General features: G+C 46.7%; 1 protein-coding gene across 1 annotated transcript in view; it reads right to left on the bottom strand.

Moving 5' to 3' along the window:
* clcn6 (chloride channel 6) overlaps positions 1–24,003 on the bottom strand; it is a 192,142-nt gene that overhangs the window by 19,954 nt on the left and 148,185 nt on the right. Inside the window, exons 16-17 of the mRNA XM_034173132.1 lie at positions 21,307–21,463; positions 21,094–21,200 (exon numbers count right to left, since the gene is read on the bottom strand). Coding sequence (XP_034029023.1) covers positions 21,094–21,200; positions 21,307–21,463 — 264 coding nt within the window. The remainder of the gene's footprint in view (positions 1–21,093; positions 21,201–21,306; positions 21,464–24,003) is intronic.

Here is a 24,003-nt window from a genome sequence, read left to right as displayed (position 1 = left end):
ATCAACGTTCTACAACCCTGGAACCGCAGTTCTTCACAGTGATGTTCAAAGCATCACAGGTCAAACCTTATCAGCAAAGCCAACTTGGTTAAAGTTATAAAAAGAAGCAACATTTAGGGCAGAACACGACTCTGGCCACCTGCCACATGCTGGATGTCAGCAAGCTGTGTGTGCTGGCTTCAGCCCCTGGCACAAGGTTGTCCTGCTCATCCTCCGCTTCCACCATACCGATGTGAAGACCAGGATACCACAACCTCATCAGGTTGTGCAGCCTGCCGTGGCTGCATAGGTTTGTTTATCATGCACCTAAAAAAGTAATAAGTGGAGAAGAACTAGAAGAGATAAAACAGTCTCTGAACTTTATGTCGGAAGAATTGAGTGATGTGGTTAAAAAACAATGAATTACTGGGTTTGTTGAAGGCGGTATGTGAGCTGAGAAAACTGATGCAAGAAAAAGACAACAAAATTAGATTTTTGGAAAAACGAGTGGACGAGTTGGAACAGTACTCCAGAATGGATGATGTTATTGTAACAGGATTGAACACTAGACATTAATCATACGCCAGGGTAGCAGCTAACAGCGCTAGAACTATGGATGAAACGCAGGAATAAACACATTCCCTGGAGCAGCAGATCATGATTTGTTTTTTTCGTTGAAGGACATCCACATTAATAACAGTGACACTGCAGATTGTCACTCATTACTAAAGAAGGATAACAAAGCCAAACCAACTATTATCAGCAAACAGGAAAATTAAGAATGATTTGTTGAGGCAGGCCAGAAAATTTAGAGGAACAAACGTGTACGTTAACAAACACTTGATGAAGAAAAATGCTGATATAGCAAGAGAAGCTAGAATCCTCTGGAAGCAACAAAAAATTCAGGCAACTTGGACAAGAAATTGTAAAGTGATAATTAAGATAAATGGAGCACCGGAAGAAGCTAAAGTCATAGTGATAAGAGAACTTTCAGATTTGGAAAGATTTAAATGATGGGTATTTGTTTGGTTTAATAATGATTATCTCTGTGTTGTTAAAAGAACATGAGTACGATTAATTGGGGGCAATGAATTCCATGGTATACTTATGTTTACATTATGCTGGAGTCTGATGTTAATTGTTTTTATTTTATGATGACAGCTGATCCTTTTGAATTTACTTCTGAACAAGAATTACAACCTTTTCAGTATGCTGAACATCATATATTCAAGATTGGGAATATGAGATTGACCCAGACAATCATTTTTATTCTTCTGTAAGTAGTAATTGCCAGTATTATACTGAGGAACAATACAATAAGTGCAGTATTGCACTTACAGAAAATCTTTTGGCATGTATCACAATTGAAATATGTTTGGGAATTGGTAAAAATATAATTATTAGTTGTATTTATAGTGTTGCTGGCTCAAAAATTGAAGAATTTCAAAACTGGATTGAGAAATATTTTCCACAGAAGGGTAATAAGCGAGTATTTGTATGTGGAGATATACATATTGATCTTTTAAATCTGCATCAGCATAAATAGAATAGGTCTTTATTGTCATTGCAATATATATAACGAAATTTTAAAATGCTCTCCGGTCGGTGCAACATCCCTATGTATATAAATATATAAAAACTATTTAAAAACTTAAATTACTAGTTCACATACATACATACATAATACATACACACACATACATGCATACATAAATACATACATTCACACCACACACACCTCCACATACATAGTTGGCACAGTCACACTGTTACTATCCTCTAATGGCATTGAGGATAGTTATTGCAGAAGGATAAAAGCTGTGTTTGAGTCTGTTTGTCCTTGCATTCAGTGACCTGTACCTTCTTCCTGATGGTAACAATTCAAACAGGGAGTGACCTGGATGGTGTATGTCCTTGATAATGTTCTTAGCTTTTTTGAAACAACGGTCACGGTGTAGCTCTTCCAGTGTGGTGAGAGGGCAGCTGATAATCCCTTGGGCGGTACTGATGACCCCCTGGAGCGCTTTCCTCTGAGCCACTGTGCAGCTTGTATACCATATGCCCATGCAGTATGTCAAAATGCTCTCTATGCAGGCATGGTAAAAGGTCACCAGCAGATGTTGTGTTATGTTATTCCTCCTGAGTAGTCTCAGGAAGTACAGTCTCTGCTGGGCCTTTTTCAGCAGCTCAGTGGTGTTCACTCTCCAGGACAGGCCTTCTTCAATATGTACTCCAAGAAAGCGAAAGTCTGCTACTCTCTCCACACAGTCCCTGTTTATAAATAGTGGTGTGACCTCCATTTTCTTCCTCCTGCAGTCAATGAAGAGTTCTTTAGTTTTTGCTGTGTTGAGGAGCAGGTTATTAGCCTTACACCATGTTGAGAGCTGCTCCACCTCCTCTCTGCAAGCCGATTTATCTCCCCCCCCCCCCGGAGATGAGCCCCACCACCGTGGTGTCATCAGCGAATTTCACAATGGTGTTACTGTGATGGACAGGTAAACAGTCGTGTGTATAAAGGGAGTAGAGTAAAGGACTCGGCACACAGCCCTGGGGAGAGCCGGTGCTGAGGCTTAGGGCCATGGATGTAAAATGGCCTACTCTAACCTTTTGTCTACGGTCAGACAGGAAGCTGTGAATCCACATACAGGTATTTTGTGGCAGCCCCAAGTCCCTCAGCTTGGCCACCAGCCTATGAGGGAGGATGGTGTTAAAAGCAGAGCTATAATCCACAAAGAGCATTAGCACATAGCTCCCCTGCTGCTCCAGGTGGGAAAGTGCAGTGTGGAGTGCTATGGCTACAGCGTCCTCTGTGGATCGGTTTGCCTTATAGGCAAACTGGTGGGGATCAATACTGGGGGGGAGGGCTGCTATGATGTGACTACGGACCAGTTTCTCAAAGCACTTCATCACCACTGGTGTTAGTGCCACTGGTCGGTAGTCATTAAGCCCTGAAATGTGGGGTTTCTTGGGAAGGGGGACTATGGTTGAGAATTTCAGGCAGGGTGGAACAATGGACTGTGCCAGGGACCGATTAAAGATCTTTGTGAAAATTCCAACCAACTGGTCTGCACAGTCCTTCAGCACACGTCCAGGGACACCATCAGGACCAGTGGCCTTCCAGCCCGCAGCACACGCCTCACCTCATGTTCCTCCACAATGACGTTTACGCTGCTGTTGGCTGAATGGGCATGTTGTGGTGCCACCTCTGACACTGCGACCTCAAAACGGGCAAAGAAGCTGTTCAGCTCCTAAGCCAGCCCGGGGTCACCTTCAGCAACTCCAAGGTTGGTCCTGTAGTTGGTTAGATGTTGAATTCCCTGCCACACCTGCCTGCTGTTGTTGCTGCTCAGGTGGTCCTCTATCCTCCTCCTATAGTCCACCTTGGCCTCCCTGATGCCCCTCTTCAGGTTGGCTCTGGCAGTGCTGTAGCGGTCGCTATTTCCGGACCTCCAGGCGGTGTTCCTCTCCTTCAGCAGCCACTGGACCCTCCTTGTCATCCAGGGCTTCTGGTTGGGGTAGACCCGGATATATTTGTTCACTGTGACAGTGTCTATGCAGTGTTTGATGAAGCACAGAACCCTGTCCGTGAACACCTCCAGGTCATGATGTTCAAAACCCCCCCAGTTGGTCCTCTCAAAGCAGTCCTGCAGCTGCTGGGAGGCACCCTCTGGCCATGCAGCAACAGTCATTGTAATGATGGGAGCAGTTTTTCTGAGGGGGGCATATGCAGGGATTAGCAACAAGGACAGATGGTCAGACTGGCCCAGATGTGGAAGAGGCATTGCCCTGTAGCCCAGCTTAATGTTGGAAAACACCTTGTCCAGAGTGTTATCTCCTAGTAGCACACTTAACATGTTGGTGTAATTTAGGGAGTGCTGTCTTCAGGTTTGCATGGTTAAAATCACCTGCTATAATACAACCCCTGGCAAAAATTACGGAATCACTGGCCTCGGAGGATGTTCATTCAGTTGTTTAATTTTGTAGAAAAAAAGCAGATCACAGACATGACACAAAACTAAAGTCATTTCAAATGGCAACTTTCTGGCTTTAAGAAACACTATAAGAAATCAGGAAAAAAAAAATTGTGGCAGTCAGTAACTGTTACTTTTTTAGACCAAGCAGAGGGAAAAAAATATGGACTCACTCAATTCTGAGGAAAAAATTATGGAATCATGAAAAACAAAAGAACGCTCCAACACATCACTAGTATTTTGTTGCACCACCTCTGGCTTTTATAACAGCTTGCAGTCTCTGAGGCATGGACTTAATGAGTGACAAACAGTACTCTTTATCAATCTGGCTCCAACTTTCTCTGATTGCTGTTGCCAGATCAGCTTTGCAGGTTGGAGCCTTGTCATGGACCATTTTCTTCAACTTCCACCAAAGATTTTCAGTTGACCTCGCTCTTCCATTGGCTGTTCAAGCGATGGTTGACGCCCCTCGGGATCCATGACGCTGGCCGAGAAATCCCGTTGTGAAAGTGTCGTGACACGAACCCACAACAGGGGGCGTTAATGAACGGACAATGGATAAGCCAAAAGTAACAATTTAATGTTGTGAAGCGCACAACGACGTACAGACAATAACAATATGGTGACTGTCAATCATACACCAGGTGACGTGTGGGCAGGCTCGATGATAGAAGACGCCTGGCGAGAGAAGAGCCGGATCCCACACAGCTTCCACCAACAACGGAGCTGAAGAACACCGGAGCCGCCAAGCCCTGCGCCCCAGGTGGCCGCTGTCGTCAGCAGTCAGACCCGGTACTGCTGGCAGAGAACAGAGACAGTCCTGATGAGTGTGAGTTCGCACACTCAGTAATCCCACAGTCAGTGTTTAGTTAGGAGGGAGCACCTCCACCTCCAATCACACACTCGTGCAGCTCCTGTTTAACCACTTATCTGGTTTGGGGTGTGAGGCGAAGCCGTCGCTGATCACACCAAACGCCAATCCCACAGATAAGGACACACCACAGGAAAACGGCTGCAAAGAAGTTCAGATTATTACTTTGTAAGTCAGCAGAGAAGTTACCTGAATGGTAGCTGATTTCTCGGCGGGGAGGTGGAGTTGCAGTCCGGCCTTTATGGTGGTGGTGATGAGTAGTGGATGAGTGACAGCTGGTATGGATGATGAGTGACAGCTGTCACTCCTGGTCGCTCCGACGCCCTCTCGTGCTTGAAGCCCGCACTTCAAGCAGGGCGCCATCTTGTGGTGGTGGGCCAGCAGTACCTCCTCTTCAGCGGCCCACACAACAGGACCCCCCCCTCAACGGGCGCCTCCTGGCGCTCGACCAGGCTTGTCCGGGTGACGGGTGTAGAAGTCGGCCAGGAGGGCAGGGTCCAGGATGAAGCTCCTCTTCACACAGGAGCGCTCTTCGGGGCCATAACCCTCCCAGTCCACCAGATACTGGAACCCCCGGCCCTTTCAACGGACGTCCAGGAGCCGGCGTACCGTCCACGCGGGCTCCCCGTCAATGATCCGGGCAGGAGGCGGCGCTGGTCCCGGGGCACACAGTGGTGAGGTATGGCAGGGATTGAGTCTTGACACATGAAACACGGGGTGTATCCGCAGTGAAGCTGAAGCTGCCAGCTTCACTGCGGCCGGACTGAGGACTTTGAGGATGGGAAAAGGTCCGATGTACCTGTCCTTGAGTTTGTGGGATTCCACCTGCAGGGGGATGTCCTTAGTGGATAGCCAGACCTCCTGCCCGGGCTGGTATGCAGGGGCCGGGGAACGCCGGCAGTCTGCATGGGCCTTAGCCCTCGTCCGGGCTCTGAGCAGGGCAGAGCGGGCGGTACGCCACACCCGACGGCACTTCCTCAGATGGGCCTGGACCGAGGGCACCCCGACCTCTCCCTCCACCAGTGGAAACAATGGGGGCTGGTACCCCAAACACACCTCAAACGGGGAGAGGCCGGTGGCAGATGAGACTTGGCTATTATGAGCGTACACGATCCAGGCCAGATGGTCAATCCAGGCCGTCGGGTGCGTGGAGGTCACGCAGCGGAGGGCCTGCTCCAGTTCCTGGTTCGTCCGCTCTGCCTGCCCATTCGTCTGGGGGTGGTACCCAGATGAGAGACTGACGGTGGCCCCCAGTTCCCTGCAGAAACTCCTCCAGACCTGGGAGGAGAACTGAGGACCACGATCCGAGACAATGTCTGATGGAATCCCATGCAGACGCACGACGTGGTGGAGCAGGAGGTCTGCAGTCTCCTGGGCCGTCGGGAGCTTCGGGAGGGCCACGAAGTGGGCCGCCTTGGAGAACCGGTCCACTATCGTTAAGATGGTGGTGTTGCCCTGGGACGGCGGGAGGCCCGTGACAAAGTCCAGGCCAATATGAGACCAGGGGCGACGAGGCACGGGCAGAGGCTGGAGGAGGCCTTGGGCCTTGTGGTGGTCGGATTTGCCCCTGGCACAGGTGGTGCAGGCCTGGACATACTCCCGGACGTCGGCTTCCATAGACGCCCACAAGAAGCGCTGCCGGACCACTGCCATGGTCCTTCGCACCCCTGGATGACAGGAGAGCTTGGAACCGTGACAGAAGTCAAGGACCGCAGCCCTGGCCTCTGGTGGGACGTACGCCTTGTCCTTCGGACCTGTCCCCGGGTCCGGGCTCCGTGTCAGGGCCTCCCGGACGGTCTTCTCCACGCCCCAGGTAAGGGTGGCCACGACAGTGGACTCGGGGATGATGGTGTCAGGGGGGTCTGACGGCTCGGTCTTGACCTCCTCTTCATGCACCCGGGACAGGGCGTCAGATCGTTGGTTTTTTGTCCCGGGGCGGTAGGTGATCCGGAAGTCAAAACGCCCGAAGAACAGCGACCAGCAGGCTTGCCTGGGGTTCAGACGCTTCGCGGTCCGGATGTACTCCAGGTTCCGATGGTCCGTGAAAACCGTAAATAGTACCGATGCTCCCTCTAACAGGTGTCTCCACTCCTCAAGAGCCTCCTTCACTGCAAGAAGTTCCCGATTGCCGACGTCATAGTTCCGTTCAGCTGGGGTCAACCTGTGGGAAAAGTAGGCACATGGATGGAGAACCTTGTTAGACTCCCTGCTCTGGGATAGCACGGCTCCTATCCCTGAGTCAGAGGCGTCCACTTCAACTACGAACTGGCGCTTGGGATCGGGCTGCACCAGAACCGGTGCAGTCGAGAACCGGCGTTTCAACTCCCTAAACGCGGCTTCGCACCGATCCGACCAGGTGAAGGGGACTTTTGTGGAGGTCAGGGCTGTCAGGGGGCTAACTACCTGACTGTAGCCCTTGATGAACCTTCGGTAGAAATTTGCAAAACCGAGGAACTGTTGTAGTTTCCTACGGTTCGTTGGTTGGGGCCAATCTCTCACCGCCGCAACCTTGGCCGGATCAGGGGCGACGGAGTTGGAGGAGATTATGAACCCCAGGAAAGACAAAGAAGTGCGGTGGAACTCATACTTCTCGCCCTTCACAAACAGCCGGTTCTCCAACAACCGCTGTAGGACCTGACGTACACGCTTGACATGGGTCTCAGGATCCGGAGAAAAGATGAGTATATCGTCTAGATATACGAAGACAAACCGATGCAGGAAGTCCCGCAAGATGTCATTAACCAATGCTTGGAACGTCGCGGGCGCATTGGTGAGGCCGAACGGCATGACCAGGTACTCAAAGTGACCTAACGGGGTGTTAAATGCCGTCTTCCACTCGTCTCCCTCCCGGATCCGAACCAGGTGATAAGCATTCCTAAGATCCAATTTCGTGAAAATTTGGGCTCCATGCAGGGGTGTGAACACTGAATCCAACAGAGGTAACGGGTATCGGTTGCGAACCGTGATCTCGTTCAGCCCTCTGTAATCAATGCATGGACGGAGTCCGCCGTCCTTCTTACCCACAAAAAAGAAGACAGCACCCATCGGGGAGGTGGAGTTCCGGATCAACCCGGCAGCTAACGAGTCCCGGATGTAGGTCTCCATTGATTCGCGTTCCGGACGTGAGAGGTTGTACAGCCTGCTGGACGGGTACTCAGCGCCCGGTATCAAATCAATGGCACAATCGTACGGACGGTGCGGGGGCAGCGTGAGTGCCAGATCCTTGCTGAAGATGTCAGCAAGGTCGTGGTACTCGGCTGGCACCGCCGCCAGATTGGGGGGGACTAAAACCTCCTCCTTAGCTGTCACACCGGGTGGAACCGAGGATCCTAAACACTCCCGGTGGCAGGTTTCGCTCCACTGAACCACAACCAATCAATCCGGAGATTGTGTTTTAACACCCATGGAAAACCCAAAATCACTCGGGAGGTGAGACATAAAACACAATCTCCTCCCTGTGATTCCCAGACACCACCAATGTCACTGGCTGTGTCTGGTGTGTGATTAGTGGAAGAAGGGTGCCATCTAGTGCCCGCACCGACAATGGTGACGGTAAGGCCACTAGAGGGAGCCCAACCTCCTTTGCCCATCTGCTATCCAGCAGATTCCCCTCCGACCCCGTGTCCACCAGTGCTGGGGCGTGAAGGGTTAGATCCCCACTCAGGATCGTGACTGGGATACGTGCAGATCGTCGGGGTCTCCCCACATGGGTGTTGTGACCCACCCTTAGCCCAGTCTCTAATGACGAGTGCTGCTGTTTTGACCGTTTGGGGCATTCTCTCTGTGTGTGCTCGGTAGAGCTGCAGAGAAAACACTCTCCACGGATCAGCCTCCTTTGTCTCTGATCTGATCGCTTTTTAGCCCTGCTCGTTTCCCTAGCAACGTCAGCAGGGGGAGCTGTCGTCACGTGGAGAGCCCTGGCAGCGGAGCGTGGGGAAGTCGGCTCCCTTTTGGACCCGGGAGGAAGAGGGACGGCTTGTGCCTGACCACGCCCTTCGTCTCGCTCCCGTCGGTGTTCTGTTAATCGGTTGTCTAACCGTATAACCAGGTCGATAAGCCCATCTAAATCCCGCGGCTTGTCCTTCGCCACCAGGTGCTCCTTAAAGACCAGAGACAGTCCGTTTACAAAGGCGGCGCGGAGCGCAACAGCATTCCAGCTGGCTCACGCTGCCACGATGTGGAAGTCGACTGCATACTTCGCTGCACTCCGACGCCCCTGCCGTATCGACAGCAGCACACTTGAAGCGTCTCGCCTCTATGAGGGTGGTCGAACACCTGTCGGAACTCCCTCACAAACTCAGTATAAACCGTTAGGAGCCGTGAATTCTGCTCCCAGAGCGCAGTAGCCTAGGCGCGTGCCTCTCCTCGAAGCAAATTTATAATGTAAGCCACCCGGCTAGCGTCTGACGCGTACATGACGGGACGCTGTGAAAAGACGAGCGAGCACTGCATCAAGAGGTCCGCGCACATCTCCACACAGCCTCCGTACGGCTCCGGAGGGCTTATGTATGCTTCAGGGGAAGGTGGGGGGGTTCGCTGAACGACCAGCGGAGTGTCTGTTTCTGGCACACGGTCAGCAGGAGGAGGTGCTGCAGCAGCGCCCTGAGCATGCGCTTCCACCTGGGCGGTGAGAGCCTCCATCCTACGATTGAGAACACTGCTCTGCTCGGTAACTAAGTCCAACCGAGCGGTAAAGGCGGTTAAGATGTGCTGCAGCTCACCCAACACGCCTCCTGCTGGCGCCTGTGCACCTCGCTCTTCCATTGGCTGTTCAAGCGATGGTTGACGCCCCTCGGGATCCATGACGCTGGCCGAGAAATCCTGTTGTAAAAGTGTCGTGACACGGACCCACAACAGGGGGCGTTAATGAACGGACAATGGATAAGCCAAAAGTAACAATTTAATGTTGTGAAGCGCACAACGACGTATAGACAATAACAATATGGTGACTGTCAATCATACACCAGGTGACGTGTGGGCAGGCTCGACGATAGAAGACGCCTGGCGAGAGAAGAGCCGGATCCCACACAGCTTCCACCACCAACGGAGCTGAAGAACACCGGAGCCGCCAAGCCCTGCGCCCCAGGTGGCCGCTGTCGTCAGCAGTCAGACCCGGTACTGCTGGCAGAGAACAGAGACAGTCCTGATGAGTGTGAGTTTGCACACTCAGTAATCCCACAGTCAGTGTTTAGTTAGGAGGGAGCACCTCCACCTCCAATCACACACTCGTGCAGCTCCTGTTTAACCACTTATCTGGTTTGGGGTGTGAGGCGAAGCCATCGCTGATCACACCAAACGCCAATCCCACAGATAAGGACACACCACAGGAAAACGGCTGCAAAGAAGTTCAGATTATTACTTTGTAAGTCAGCAGAGAAGTTACCTGAATGGTAGCTGATTTCTCGGCGGGGAGGTGGAGTTGCAGTCCGGCCTTTATGGTGGTGGTGATGAGTAGTGGATGAGTGACAGCTGTCACTCCTGGTCGCTCCGACGTTCTCTCGTGCTTGAAGCCCGCACTTCAAGCAGGGCGCCATCTTGTGGTGGTGGGCCAGCAGTACCTCCTCTTCAGCGGCCCACACAACAGTTCTGCAGCAATTATTTTTTGATTTGAGAACTGAAATGAAAAGTTGAAGAGTTGGTTTGACATGAACAAACTGTCATTAAATTGGTCTAAAACTAAAATGATGTTATTTGGAAATTATAAACAGGATGTACAAATACAGTTAAATATACTTGGGGTAAATATAGATTGTGTCAAGGAGACTAAGTTGTTAGGTGTGATTATTGATGATAGAATTAACTGGAAAGTGCATATTCAACATATCCAAAATAAAGTTTCTAAAAGTACTGTAGTATTAAATAATGCAAAGTACAGATGGTAGATGGTAAATCACTACACACTCTGTACTGTGCATTGATTGCACCTTACTTGACTTACTGTGCTGACGTTTGGAGTAATAACTATAAAACTACATTACAACCATTATTCATCCTTCAAAAAAGAGCATTAAGAATAATTCACAATTCAGGGTTTCGGGATCATACCAATCCGTTGTTTATTAAATCAAAGATATTAAAACTTTATGATATGATTTAATTTAAGACTGTTCAGTTGATGCATAAAGGGAAAAATAAACAATTACCTTTCAGAATTCAAGAATATTTTATCAATCAATCAATCAATTTTATTTATATAACGCCAAATCACAACAAACAGTTGCCCCAAGGCACCTTATATTGTAAGGCAAGGCCATACAATAATTACGGAAAAACCCCAACGGTCAAAATGACCCCCTGTGAGCAAGCACTTGGCAACAGTGTGAAGGAAAAACTCCCTTTTAACAGGAAGAAACCTCCAGCAGAACCAGGCTCAGGGAGGGGCAGTCTTCTGCTGGGACTGGTTGGGGCTGAGGGAGAGAATCAGGAAAAAGACATGCTGTGGAGGGGAGCAGAGATCAATCACTAATGATTAAATGCAGAGTGGTGCATACAGAGCAAAAAGAGAAAGAAACACTCAGTGCATCATGGGAACCCCCCAGCAGTCTAAGTCTATAGCAGCATAACTAAGGGATGGCTCAGGGTCACCTGATCCAGCCCTAACTATACTCAACAAAAATATAAACGCAACACTTTTGGTTTTGCTCCCATTTTGTATGAGATGAACTCAAAGATCTCAAACTTTTTCCACATACACAATATCACCATTTCCCTCAAATATTGTTCACAAACCAGTCTAAATCTGTGATAGTGAGCACTTCTCCTTTGCTGAGATAATCCATCCCACCTCACAGGTGTGCCATATCAAGATGCTGATTAGACACCATGATTAGTGCACAGGTGTGTCTTAGACTGTCCACAATAAAAGGCCACTCTGAAAGGTGCAGTTTCGTTTTATTGGGGGGGGGGGGGGGGATACCAGTCAGTATCTGGTGTGACCACCATTTGCCTCATGCAGTGCAACACATCTCCTTCGCATAGAGTTGATCAGGTTGTCAATATTGGCCTGTGGAATGTTGGTCCACTCCTCTTCAATGGCTGTGCGAAGTTGCGACGACGAACTGGAGTCAGGTCGAGACCCCGATGAGGATGACGAGCATGCAGATGAGCTTCCCTGAGACGGTTTCTGACAGTTTGTGCAGAAATTCTTTGGTTATGCACACCGATTGTTTCAGGAAGCTTTCCGAGTAGCTGGTCTCAGACGATCTTGGAGGTGAACATGCTGGATGTGGAGGTCCTGGGCTGGTGTGGTTACACGTGGTCTGCAGTTGTGAGGCTGGTTGGATGTACTGCCAAATTCTCTGAAACGCCTTTGGAGATGGCTTATGGTAGAGAAATGAACATTCAATACACGAGCAACAGCTCTGGTTGACATTCCTGCTGTCAGCATGCCAATTGCACGCTCCCTCAAATCTTGCGACATCTGTGGCATTGTGCTGTGTGATAAAACTGCACCTTTCAGAGTGGCCTTTTATTGTGGGCAGTCTAAGGCACACCTGTGCACTAATCATGGTGTCTAATCAGCATCTTGATATGGCACACCTGTGAGGTGGGATGGATTATCTCAGCAAAGGAGAAGTGCTCACTATCACAGATTTAGACTGGTTTGTGAACAATATTTGAGGGAAATGGTGATATTGTGTATGTGGAAAAAGTTTTAGATCTTTGAGTTCATCTCATACAAAATGGGAGCAAAAACAAAAGTGTTGCATTTATATTTTTGTTGAGTGTATAAGCTTTAGCAAAAAGGAAAGTTTTAAGCCTAATCTTAAAAGTGAGAGTGGGTGTCTGTCTCCCTGATCTGAATTGGGAGCTGGTTCCACAGGAGATGAGCCTGAAAGCTGAAGGCTCTGCCTCCCATTCTACTCTTACAAACCCTAGGAACTACAAGTAAGCCTGCAGTTTGAGAGCGAAGTGCTCTATTGGGATGATATGGTACTAAGAGGTCCCTAAGATAAGATGGGACCTGATTATTCAAAACCTTATAAGTAAGAAGAAGAATTTTAAATTCTATTCTAGAATTAACAGGAAGCCAATGAAGAGAGGCCAATATGGGTGAGATATGCTCTCTCCTTCTAGTCCCTGTTAGCACTCTAGCTGCAGCATTTTGAATTAACTGAAGGCTTTTCAGGGATCTTTTAGGACAACCTGATAATAATGAATTACAATAGTCCAGCCTAGAGGAAATAAATGCATGAATTAGTTTTTCAGCATCACTCTGAGACAAGACCTTTCTAATTTTAGAGATATTGCGCAAATGCAAAAAAGCAGTCCTACATATTTGTTTAATATGCGCTTTGAATGACATATCCTGATCAAAAATGACTCCAAGATTTCTCACAGTATTACTAGAGGTCAGGGTAATGCCATACAGAGTAAGGATCTGGTTAGACACCATGTTTCTAAGATTTGTGGGGCCAAGTACAATAACTTCAGTTTTATCTGAGTTTAAAAGCAGGAAATTAGAGGTCATCCATGTCTTTATGTCTGTAAGACAATCCTGCAGTTTAGCTAATTGGTGTGTGTCCTCTGGCTTCATGGATAGATAAAGCTGGGTATCATCTGCGTAACAATGAAAATTTAAGCAATGCCGTCTAATAATACTGCCTAAGGGAAACATGTATAAAGTGAATAAAATTGGTCCTAGCACAGAACCTTGTGGAACTCCATAATTAACCTTAGTCTGTGAAGAAGATTCCCCATTTACATGAACAAATTGTAATCTATTAGATAAATATGATTCAAACCACCGCAGCGCAGTGCCTTTAATACCTATGGCATGCTCTAATCTCTGTAATAAAATTTTATGGTCAACAGTATCAAAAGCAGCACTGAGGTCTAACAGAACAAGCACAGAGATGAGTCCACTGTCTGAGGCCATAAGAAGATCATTTGTAACCTTCACTAATGCTGTTTCTGTACTATGATGAATTCTAAAACCTGACTGAAACTCTTCAAATAGACCATTCCTCTGCAGATGAACAGTTAGCTGTTTTACAACTACCCTTTCAAGAATTTTTGAGAGAAAAGGAAGGTTGGAGATTGGCCTATAATTAGCTAAGATAGTTGGGTCAAGTGATGGCTTTTTAAGTAATGGTTTAATTACTGCCACCTTAAAAGCCTGTGGTACATAGCCAACTAATAAAGATAGATTGATCATATTTAAGATCGAAGCATTAAATAATGGTAGGGCTTCCTTGAGCAGCCTGGTAGGAATGGGGTCTAATAGACATGTTGATGGTTTGGAGGAAGTAACTAATGAAAATAACTCAGACAGAACAATCGGAGAGAAAGAGTCTAACCAAATACCGGCATCACTGAAAGCAGCCAAAGATAACGATACGTCTTTGGGATGGTTATGAGTAATTTTTGCTCTAATAGTTAAAATTTTATTAGCAAAGAAAGTCATGAAGTCATTACTAGTTAAAGTTAAAGGAATACTCAGCTCAATAGAGCTCTGACTCTTTGTCAGCCTGGCTACAGTGCTGAAAAGAAACCTGGGGTTGTTCTTATTTTCTTCAATTAGTGATGAGCAGTAAGATGTCCTAACTTTACGGAGGGCTTTTTTTATAGAGCAACAGACTCTTTTTCCAGGCTAAGTGAAGATCTTCTAAATTAGTGAGACGCCATTTCCTCTCCAACTTACGGGTTATCTGCTTTAAGCTGCGAGATGGTGAGTTATACCACGGAGTCAGGCACTTCTGATTTAAAGCTCTCTTTTTCAGAGGAGCTACAGCATCCAAAGTTGTCTTCAATGAGGATGTAAAACTATTGACGAGATACTCTATCTCACTTACAGAGTTTAGGTAGCTACTCTGCACTGTGTTGGTATATGGCATTAGAGAACATAAAGAAGGAATCATATCCTTAAACCTAGTTACAGCGCTTTCTGAAAGACTTCTAGTGTAATGAAACTTATTCCCCACTGCTGGGTAGTCCATCAGAGTAAATGTAAATGTTATTAAGAAATGTGATCAGACAGAAGGGAGTTTTCAGGGAATACTGTTAAGTCTTCAATTTCCATACCATAAGTCAGAACAAGATCTAAGATATGATTAAAGTGGTGGGTGGACTCATTTACATTTTGAGCAAAGCCAATTGAGTCTAATAATAGATTAAATGCAGTGTTGAGGCTGTCATTCTCAGCATCTGTGTGGATGTTAAAATCGCCCACTATAACTATCTTATCTGAGCTAAGCACTAAATCAGACAAAAGGTCTGAAAATTCACAGAGAAACTCACAGTAACGACCAGGTGGACGATAGATAATAACAAATAAAACTGGTTTTTGGGACTTCCAATTTGGATGGACAAGACTAAGAGTCAAGCTTTCAAATGAATTAAAGCTCTGTCTGGGTTTTTGATTAATTGATAAGCTGGAATGGAAGATTGCTGATAATCCTCCGCCTCGGCCCGTGCTACGAGCATTCTGACAGTTAGTGTGACTCGGGGGTGTTGACTCATTTAAACTAACATATTCATCCTGCTGTAACCAGGTTTCTGTAAGGTAGAATAAATCAATATGTTGATCAATTATTATATCATTTACTAACAGGGACTTAGAAGAGAGAGACCTAATGTTTAATAGACAACATTTAACTGTTTTAGTCTGTGGTGCAGTTGAAGGTGCTATATTATTTTTTCTTTTTGAATTTTTATGCTTAAATAGATTTTTGCTGGTTATTGGTGGTCTGGGAGCAGGCACCGTCTCTACAGGGATGGGGTAATGAGGGGATGGCAGGGGGAGAGAAGCTGCAGAGAGGTGTGTAAGACTACAACTCTGCTTCCTGGTCCCAACCCTGGATAGTCACAGTTTGGAGGATTTAAGAAAATTGGCCAGATTTCTAGAAATGAGAGCTGCTCCATCCAAAGTGGGATGGATGCCGTCTCTCCTAACAAGACCAGGTTTTCCCCAGAAGCTTTGCCAATTATCTATGAAGCCCACCTCATTTTTTGGACACCACTCAGACAGCCAGCAATTCATGGAGAACATGCGGCTAAACATGTCACTCCTGGTTCGATTGGGGAGGGGCCCAGAGAAAACTACAGAGTCCGACATTGTTTTTGCAAAGTTACACACCGATTCAATGTTAATTTTAGTGACCTCCGACTGGCGTAACCAGAGGTGTCATTACTGCCGACGTGAATTACAATCTTACCAAATTTACGCTTAGCCTTAGCCAGCAGTTTCAAATTTCCTTCAATGTCGCCTGCTCTGGCCCCCGGAAGACAATTGACTATGGTTGCTGGTGTCGCTAACTTCACATTTCTCAAAACAGAGTCGCCAATAACCAGAGTTTGATCCTCGGCGGTTGTGTCTCATCGAGTGGGGAAAAACGGATAGAAATGTGAACGGGTTGGCGGTGTACACGGGGCTTCTGTTTAGGGCTACGATTCCTCCTCACAGTCACCCAGTCGGCCTGCTTTCCCGGTTGCTCGGGATCTGCCAGAGGGAAACTAACGGCGGCTAAGCTACCTTGGTCCACACCGACTACAGGGGCCTGGCTAGCTGTAGAATTTTCCACGGTGCAGAGCAGAGTCTCCAATTCGCCCAGCCTGGCCTCCAAAGCTACGAATAAGCTACACTTATTACAAGTACCATTACTGCTAAAGGAGGCCGAGGAATAACTAAACATTTCACACCCAGAGCAGAAAAGTGCGGGAGAGACAGGAGAAGCCACCATGCTAAATCGGCTAAGAGCTAGTAGCTGCGCTAAGCTAGCGGATTCCTAAAAACACACAAAGTGAATAATGTGTAAATAATTTAGAGGTGATTCAGCAGAGGGAGTGCTTTAGTTAAGGCACGTGAAGATTACAATGTGAAACAAATAGTTATCTAGTTAACTAGATCAATCTAACTGCGCAGATTAAACAGCTAACAGATAAAGCAAAACACTGCTGTGCTTCGGAACAGGAAGTGATACAATACCGCAGTGAGAGCCAACCACCAGTAGAGGCCTATGCAGAGAGAAGGAATGTATAATTTAAGGTGTTCATATTATTTTAGAATTGCTAGCGCTAGGACGACTAAGAGGTGCTGTTTTGTGTCTTTTTAGTTTGTTTTGGGTGCTGTCTGGAGAAATATTTGACTTCTTTTATCTGTAGCTATGTGCTGTTGTTGTTCAGATTGTGTTTGCATATAAACAACTATGATCAGGCAAATATGCCTGGCTTGATTTGACTTTATACAGGGGTGTAGGCGTTGATAAGCGATGCTTCTGCCTACGCCTTTAGGCACCATGTATTTTGTTTATTTTGTTATATTTCTTTTCACCTTTGACTTTTCTCTTATGAGTTTGGTTGTTTGTATACGAGTGAATTTGTGTTATGCATGGATGTCTAATAAATTCAAATTCAAAATTTGGGGTTCCACAGGGGTCAGTCTTAGGCCCCCTGCTTTTCTCACTTAATATAGCACCCCTTGGGCACATACTGTGGCATTTTGGGATTACCTCTCACTGCTATGCTGATGATACTCAGTTATACATGACGATAATTGCTGGTAATCTCATCCACATAAAATCCTTAGAAGATTGTCTTGCATCAGTGAGAAGCTGGATGTCTTGCAACTTCCTACTTTTAAACTTTGATAAGACTGAAATGATGGATCTTGTGATGGATCTTGATGGTGATGTCTCCAGTGAGACATCACCATCAATTTGACCAGCTCACGCTTAGCCTAGGCTCATGTGTCATACATCACACTGACAAAGTGAGGAACCTTGGGGTAATTTTTGATCTAACATTGTCCTTTGACCTCCACATTAGAGATATTGCGAGGACTGCTTTCTTCCACCTGCAAAATATCACGAAGATTCGTCCCATCCTGTCTATGGCTGATGCTGAGACCCTGATCCATGCGTTTATCTCTTCTAGGTTGGACTATTGCAATGTTCTATTTTCTGGTTTACCGCAGTCCAGTATTAGGGCTCTCCAATTGGTTCAAAATGCTGCTGCCAGACTTTTGACACAAAGCAGAAATTTTGACCACATTACACCAATTTTGGCGTCTCTTCACTGGCTTCCTGTCCCTGTGACATCAGATTTTAAGGTTACTAGCCTATAAAACTATTCACGGACTGGCACCTCCTTACCTAGCTGACCTAATTAAACCCTACGTACCGGCCCGGGCTTTGCGTTCTCAGGGTGCAGGACTACTATGTGTCCTGAGGGTGAATTAAAAAGTCTGCGGGTCACAGAGCTTTCTCTTCTTGTGCCCCTGTTCTGTGGAATGATCTCCCTGCATCAATAAAACAGTCAGATTCTGTGGAGACTTTCAAGTCCAGACTTAAGACACACTTATTTTCCCTTTCGTATGGCTAGCATACTGGCATAGTATGTTTCTATGCATTTTACTCTTTTAATTCATGTTATTAGTAAACGGAGCGGGCTGCAGCTTCAACTTTAAAGTCTGGGTCTTTTAGTGAAGCTTAGGGCTAGTGGCCGGTGATCGTCTTGGCATTTCTTCTGTTTTTCTTGTTGCTTAATGATGACTAATTATATTGTATTTGTTGTCTTTCTGATGTCTGATTTTGTTTTTTCTCTGTTTGAGGTGCGGCACCATCCAGAGATGGGTGTGGTGTCTGTTTCTGTAACATACATTTCCTGTATATTTGTTTTGTGAATTGTTTTATAAGTTATGTCTGTAACATGACCCAAGCAGAGGGTCACCCCTTTGAGTCTGGTCTGCTTGAGGTTTCTTCCTCGGAGGGAGTTTTTCTTACCACTGTCGCCTATGTTCTTGCTTTTGGGGTTGGTAAGGTTAGACCTTACTTGTATGAAGCGCCTTGAGGCAACTTTGTTATGATTTGGCACTATATCAGTGAAATAAATTGAATTGAATAATTTATATTCAAATGTTCCAACTCCAAGCTTATAAACCTGAATGTTTATTGGATTAGGTGAGGATATAGCATAAATCGACTGGTAAATTAAGAGCCTTGCCTTCTGGTTCAGCTCCCTCTTCACCATAACAGTCCAGTTAAAGCATCTATAAAACATCAGACACTGCCCCAATCTATCTATCGAGCTCACGCTCCAACTTAGCCCCACTCATGAACAAGACCCAGAGACACTTGAATAGCTCCACTTGGGACAGTAACTCTTCCCTGACACAGAGGGGACAATCCACCCTTTTTAACGAGGACCATGGTCTCAGATTTGGAGGTGCTGATAGTCATGCCAGACACCTCACACTCAGCCTCAAATTTGTTCAGTGCTCATCGGAGATCACTGTTTGATGAAGCCAATAGAACCGCAAAAAGCAGAGATGCAACTCTGAGGATGCCAAACTGGACACCCTCAATGTGCTAATAAACCAGAGTTATATTACTGTGTCGAAATTCTGTTTCTCAGCTGGTCTACTTTGCTTGTATAACCGTAAATACAATCACAACCAACGACTCCCAAACAAATTGCACAGCTATAATTACAAACACAACAGTGGCCCAACTGCTGCATCTCAGAATGTGACAATAATTTTAAGTTAATCATTTATTGCTGGTTTCCACAACCCGACCCAACACCCAGTGTAAACGATGTAGTTAGATTTGTGTACTTTTTCTTGAATCCACTAGATGGCGATGTTGCACTGAGCATGAGCATGTGCTATTTACTTATTTTTTCTCCATTTCATATTTGTGTACAGCACTGTAAGTAGTATTTGTTCACAATAATAGCTGAAGTACTTTGTTTTAATAAGATTAGTTCTGTATGTTATTTTTGGTGCATTATGGGTTTCCCTGTTGTCACGGGTGCAACTTCTGTTTTCCTGTTTGACAACATCCTGCGGCAAACTTGTACTTCAGGGCGGGCATGAAAAGGTTATAAAAGACTTTCAAATAAGTTGATCAACCAAGATGGCAAGAAGAAAATAAGAATACACCCCCAGCCTTAGCCACAGTTTTTGAGAACTGTCTGCTCCATACACATTTACCACAGAGTGCCATAGTGTTTGTATTTCTTCATACCTGATGTACATAAAGTCTGAGACCTATTCAGTGGCAGCTTCACCATCAGAACGACAACAAAAGACTCCAAGCTGTCACTGATGTTAAAGGGGCAAAACACAGTGTTAAGAACAGGGGGATGTAAACTTTTGATCAGGGTCATTTGGGTCGTTTCTGTTGTCATGATGATTTAAAAAGACGAAACAGTCGTTTGACAATAAATGGCTTCACCCAGCCACTAACCATGAGTGGAAAAAAGTTTTTTGATATCATTCATATTCTCTGTAAAAAAATTGGCTAAAAATCAAATATTCTGCCAGGGTATGTAAACATATGACCATAATAGTGGAGCAGATAAGTTTGATTTGTGGCCAGAATTGTTCACTTGGTTATACAAGCATCAGATTTGACATGAATGTTCTTCATAAATCAGTGTTTGAGAAAAAAAGTGCAGGCCACTTGTAAATCCAATATGGCGGCCAGGTAGGGGTCAATGAAGAATTACACAGAATTTAAAAATGCTCCAATCATATTGAAAGCTTATGTGTCTGATCACAAAGATTCCAAAAAGGTATAGTTTGGACTATCTGTGACTGAATGTTCTGGAGTTATGGGGGAGGTGATGGTCTAGTGGTTAAGCGTTGGGCTTGAGACCAGAAGATCCTCGGTTCAAATTCCAGCCAGACTGGAAAATCACTAAGAACCCTTGGGCAAGGTTTTTAATCCCTATTGCTCCCGGTGTGTAGTGAGTGCCTTGTATGGCAGCATCCTGACATCGGGGTGAATGTGAGGCATTATTGTAAAGCGCTTTGAGCGTCTTATGCAGATGGAAAAGCACTATATGAATGCAGTCCATTTAATTATGGAGTAAAAACAGCAAGAATGGTGACAAAGGTCAATTTCAGTTTGTACAGGGGTCAAAAGTTAAAGTTGCTCCAATCTTTGTAAAATGTGATGCAAATTATTGGCTGCATTAATAGGGTTTTAAAAAGAAATAGTTTGCACCATGTGTCATGCTCAGTTGTCACATGGCAGGGTAACATATGTCACATGGCATAGAATCCAATGTACGTCGACATTGTTTGACATGTACTTTGCAAACCAAGCATTCAACACAGTCAAAACTATTCCATTGTGACAATATTTTTAAGTTCATTCATTTCCTGCTATTGTGCATTTCCTCTATTAACCCTGTTAGCCTGCATGATTAATTGGGGCTATGAATTCCATGGTATGCTTATGTTTATATTATGTTGAAGTCTGACGTTAATTGTGTTTTTATTTTATGACAGCTGATCCTTTTGCTGTGTGTGGCCTGAAGCCTTACTTATCCATCTCCACCTCTGTCTCCCACTCCAGCAGCGGCACACCTTTCAGGTTGATGTGGATGTCATAGATGCCTTTGTTGAACAAATCTCCGGTCCACTTGGCCACCTGAGAATCAGCAAACAAAGAGTGAACTCACTGGGACACGTCAGCCAAACAGAAAATGAGCAGAAAATGACGGAAGTGAGCAGAGGATGTAGCGTGCACGCCGTACCATCAGTGTGATCATGATGGGCAGTCCATACGTGATTTCATTGGTGGATTCAATCAGGATGACCGTCAGACTGATGGTCATTCTGACCACACCCCCCAGGAAAGCGGCTGCTCCAATGAGAGCGAAGGTCCCAGCGTAGACGTCCATCCCCACATTTCTAACATATGACAGAGAAGCAGTCAGGACCACGTAGGATCGGTGTGATCACAGAACATGGAACCTGATAACAACAGTGACAACACACCATCTCCTCCACCCGGCACAACTTTTACTGGCTGCCACAGTGACAAGGACACACTGCATGTTGTTTCATCTTCCACGAGGAAGAAATATGGACAGTGAGAGATGCAACATTCAAGTGTAAACCTGGTTTTAATCAGGTAAAGGTGCATAACCCTCTGTCAGTGCGGTCTTCAACTCCCACCTCCGGGAGAGCTTCTCCCAGATCCCGGGGGAGGTTGGAGACATGGAGTCCGAGTGGACCATGTTCTCCACCTCCACTGTCGATGTGGCCGCTCGTAGCTGTGGTCACAAGGTCTCTGGTGCCTGTCACGGCGGCAATTCCCGAACCCGGTGGTGGACGCCGGAAGTAAGGGATGCCGTCAAGCTGAACAAGGAGTCCTACTTATCTTTGTTGGTAGGTGGGACCCCGGAGGCAGCTGACAGGTAGCGGCAGGCCAAGCGTGCCGCAGCCCGTGCGGTCGCAGAGGCAAAAACTCGGGTCTGGGAGGAGTTCGGGGAGAACATGGAGGAGGACTACCGGTCGGCCTCGAAGAGATTCTGGCAAACCGTCCGACGCATCAGGAGGCGGAAGCAGCTCTCCACCAGCACTGTTTACGGTGCAGGTGGGGAGTTGTTGACCCTGACTGGCGATGTCGGGCGGTGGAAGGAATACTTCGAGGATCTCCTCAATCCCATCGTCACGTCATCCGAAGAGGAAGCAGAGACTGGGGACTCAGAGGCGGACTCATCCATTACCCGGGCCGAAGTCACCGAGGTGGTTAGAAAGCTCCTCGGTGGCAAGGCTCCTGGGGTGGATGAAATCTGTCTTGAGTATCTTAAGTCTCTGGATGTTGTGGGACTGTCTTGGTTGACACGCCTCTGCAACATCGCGTGGCGATCGGGGACAGTGCCTCTGGATTGGCAGACCGGGGTGGTGGTCCCTCTGTTTAAGAAGGGGGACCGGAGGGTGTGTTCCATCTATAGGGGGATCACACTCCTCAGCCTCCTGTCCCTGTACGTCTGCAGCAGGAGCTTGGTTCGCATTGCCGGTAGTAAGTCAAACCTGTTTCCAGTGCACGTTGGCCTCCGCCAGGGCTGCCCTTTGTCTGTTCATTATTTTTATGGACAGAATTTCTAGGCGCAGCCAGGGTGTAGAGGGGGTCTGGTTTGGGAACCACAGAATCTCGTCTCTGCTGTTTGCGGACGATGTGGTTCTGTTGGCTTCGTCAAATCAGGACCTTCAGCGTGCACTAGGGCGGTTTGCAGCCAAGTGTGAAGCGTCCAGGATGAAAATCAGCACCTCCAAATCCGAGGCCATGGTTCTCGACCGGAAAAAGGTGCTTTGCCCTCTTCAGGTCGGTGGAGTGTCCTTGCCTCAAGTGGAGGAGTTTAAGTATCTCGGGGTCTTGTTCATGAGTGAGGGACGGATGGAGCGTGAGATCGATAGACGGATCGCTGCAGTGACTGCAGTGATGCGGTCGCTGTATCGGACCGTTGTGGTGAAGAGAGAGCTGAGTAGGGGAGCAAAGCTCTCGATTTACCGATCGATCTATGTTCCAATCCTCACCTATGGTCATGAGATTTGGCTCATGACCGAAAGAACGAGATTGCGAGTACAAGCGGCCGAGATGAGTTTCCTCCGCAGGGTGGCTGGGCGCTCCCTTAGAGATAGGGTGAGGAGCTCAGTCACTCAGGAGGAGCTCGGAGTCGAGCCGCTGCTCCTCCACATCGAAAGGAGTCAGTTGAGGTGGCTCGGGCATCTTTTCCGGATGCCCCCTGGACGCCTCGCCAGAGAGGTGTTCCGGGCATTGGGAGGAGGCCCCGGGGAAGACCCAGGACACGCTGGAGGGACTACATCTCTCGGCTGGCTTGGGAACGCCTTGGGGTTCCCCTGGAGGAGCTGGGGGAGGTGTGTGTGGATCGGGAGGTCTGGGCGGCTTTGCTTGAGCTGCTGCCCCCACGACCCGACTCCGGATAAAGCAGAAGAAAATGGATGGATGGATGGATGGTGCATAATTGTGTGTTATTACAGAGGAATTCATCTATAAGCTCACAAAAAGTTTAAACTGCCAGCAGGTTGCCACCTGTTTTAATAGAAAGCTGTGCACAATGCAAAAACTCTAACGTTGAACGTAGCAGACCAGGGAATAAACGCATCACAGCGGCAGCACTGCATTACAAAAATGAATGTAGCAACGTATACAGTGCACCCAGAAAGTATTCACAGCGCTTCACTTTTACCACATTTTGATATGTTACAACCTTATTCAAAAATAGATCAAATTAATTTTTCCCTTAGAATTCTACTCACAACACCCCATAACAACAACATGAAATAAGTTTTTCTTTTAATTACAATTTTTTGCAAATTTCTATATAAAAAAAAAAAAAGAAGAAATCCCAAGTATTCACAACCTTTGCTCAATACTTTGTTGATGCACCTTTGGCAACAATTCCAGCCTCAAATCTTAATGA

The sequence above is a fragment of the Thalassophryne amazonica genome, chromosome 6, assembly GCF_902500255.1.
Source record: "Thalassophryne amazonica chromosome 6, fThaAma1.1, whole genome shotgun sequence".
Classification (NCBI taxonomy): domain Eukaryota; kingdom Metazoa; phylum Chordata; class Actinopteri; order Batrachoidiformes; family Batrachoididae; genus Thalassophryne; species Thalassophryne amazonica.
This window is presented reverse-complemented; position numbering and strand designations above follow the sequence as displayed.